The sequence below is a fragment of the Pteropus medius genome, unplaced genomic scaffold (assembly GCF_902729225.1).
Source record: "Pteropus medius unplaced genomic scaffold, Ma_sr-lr_union100, whole genome shotgun sequence".
Classification (NCBI taxonomy): Eukaryota; Metazoa; Chordata; class Mammalia; order Chiroptera; family Pteropodidae; genus Pteropus; species Pteropus medius.
Window position 1 is genome coordinate 64,193,979 of NW_024349800.1, and position 623 is coordinate 64,194,601.

Consider the following 623-nt stretch of genomic DNA (forward strand, 5'->3'; position numbering starts at 1 on the left):
AAGCAACGCCGCCATAAAACTGACTTAAAAACAAAAAACAAAAACAAAAAAAACCTCCCAAACGACCAAAGCTGCCTCTTTTGGAAGTTTCTCACCTCTGGTCGGGGCCCAGAAGCGCTCTCTTTAGAGATCCCTGATGCAGACAACCGCAAGTCCAGCCCTTTATATTTCGTTTTCCAAAATATCTAATACCCCTCGAACTCGAACTCGGTCTCTGCGACTCAAGCCTTGCAAAGACTTTGGCCTCCCCGCCGAGCTCCCGTCCTCAACCTCACCGCCGCACTGCCCGGGCGCCCTCCGCAGCCCCTTCCCGGCCCGACCCCGCGGCCCCGCTCTGACCCGGCACCCTTCCCCTTTTGGGACCCGGAGCCCGCTCCCCCGCGGGGCCCACCGAGCCGTGATGATCGGCTGCTCCCGCCGCGTCGTCCTGCTGGAGCTCCGCAGTCATGGTCGTGGTGCCCCTCCGCGGGTCACCCGCCTCCCGCCGCCGCCAGCCCAGCCCCGTAGGAGGAGGTGGTGGAGGAGGCCCCACCCCCGCCCTCCGCCCTGCCCCGGCTCCGCCCCCGCCCAAGCGCGCGCCGGACGCTCAGTTCACAGGCCCCGCCCCGGGCCTGCGCGCGCAC

The 623-nt window shown here is 65.8% G+C and overlaps 2 protein-coding genes across 5 annotated transcripts in view; one reads left to right on the forward strand and one right to left on the reverse strand.

Annotated features, from left to right (window-relative positions):
• Positions 1 to 504, reverse strand: part of USP28 (ubiquitin specific peptidase 28) — a 51,571-nt gene extending 51,067 nt beyond the window's left edge. For 2 of the 4 annotated variants that reach the window (XM_039887936.1, XM_039887933.1), the window contains exon 1: positions 392 to 503. In XM_039887936.1, coding sequence (XP_039743870.1) covers positions 392 to 448 — 57 coding nt within the window. In that variant the 5' untranslated portion in view covers positions 449 to 503. Of the gene's footprint in view, positions 1 to 391 lie in introns of all 4 variants that reach the window. The other 2 variants (XM_039887935.1, XM_039887934.1) reach the window with 2 other exon arrangements.
• The window catches only part of HTR3B (5-hydroxytryptamine receptor 3B), a 58,890-nt gene continuing 58,713 nt past the window's right edge, over positions 447 to 623 (forward strand). Inside the window, 1 exon segment of the mRNA XM_039886969.1 lies at positions 447 to 589. Coding sequence (XP_039742903.1) covers positions 447 to 589 — 143 coding nt within the window.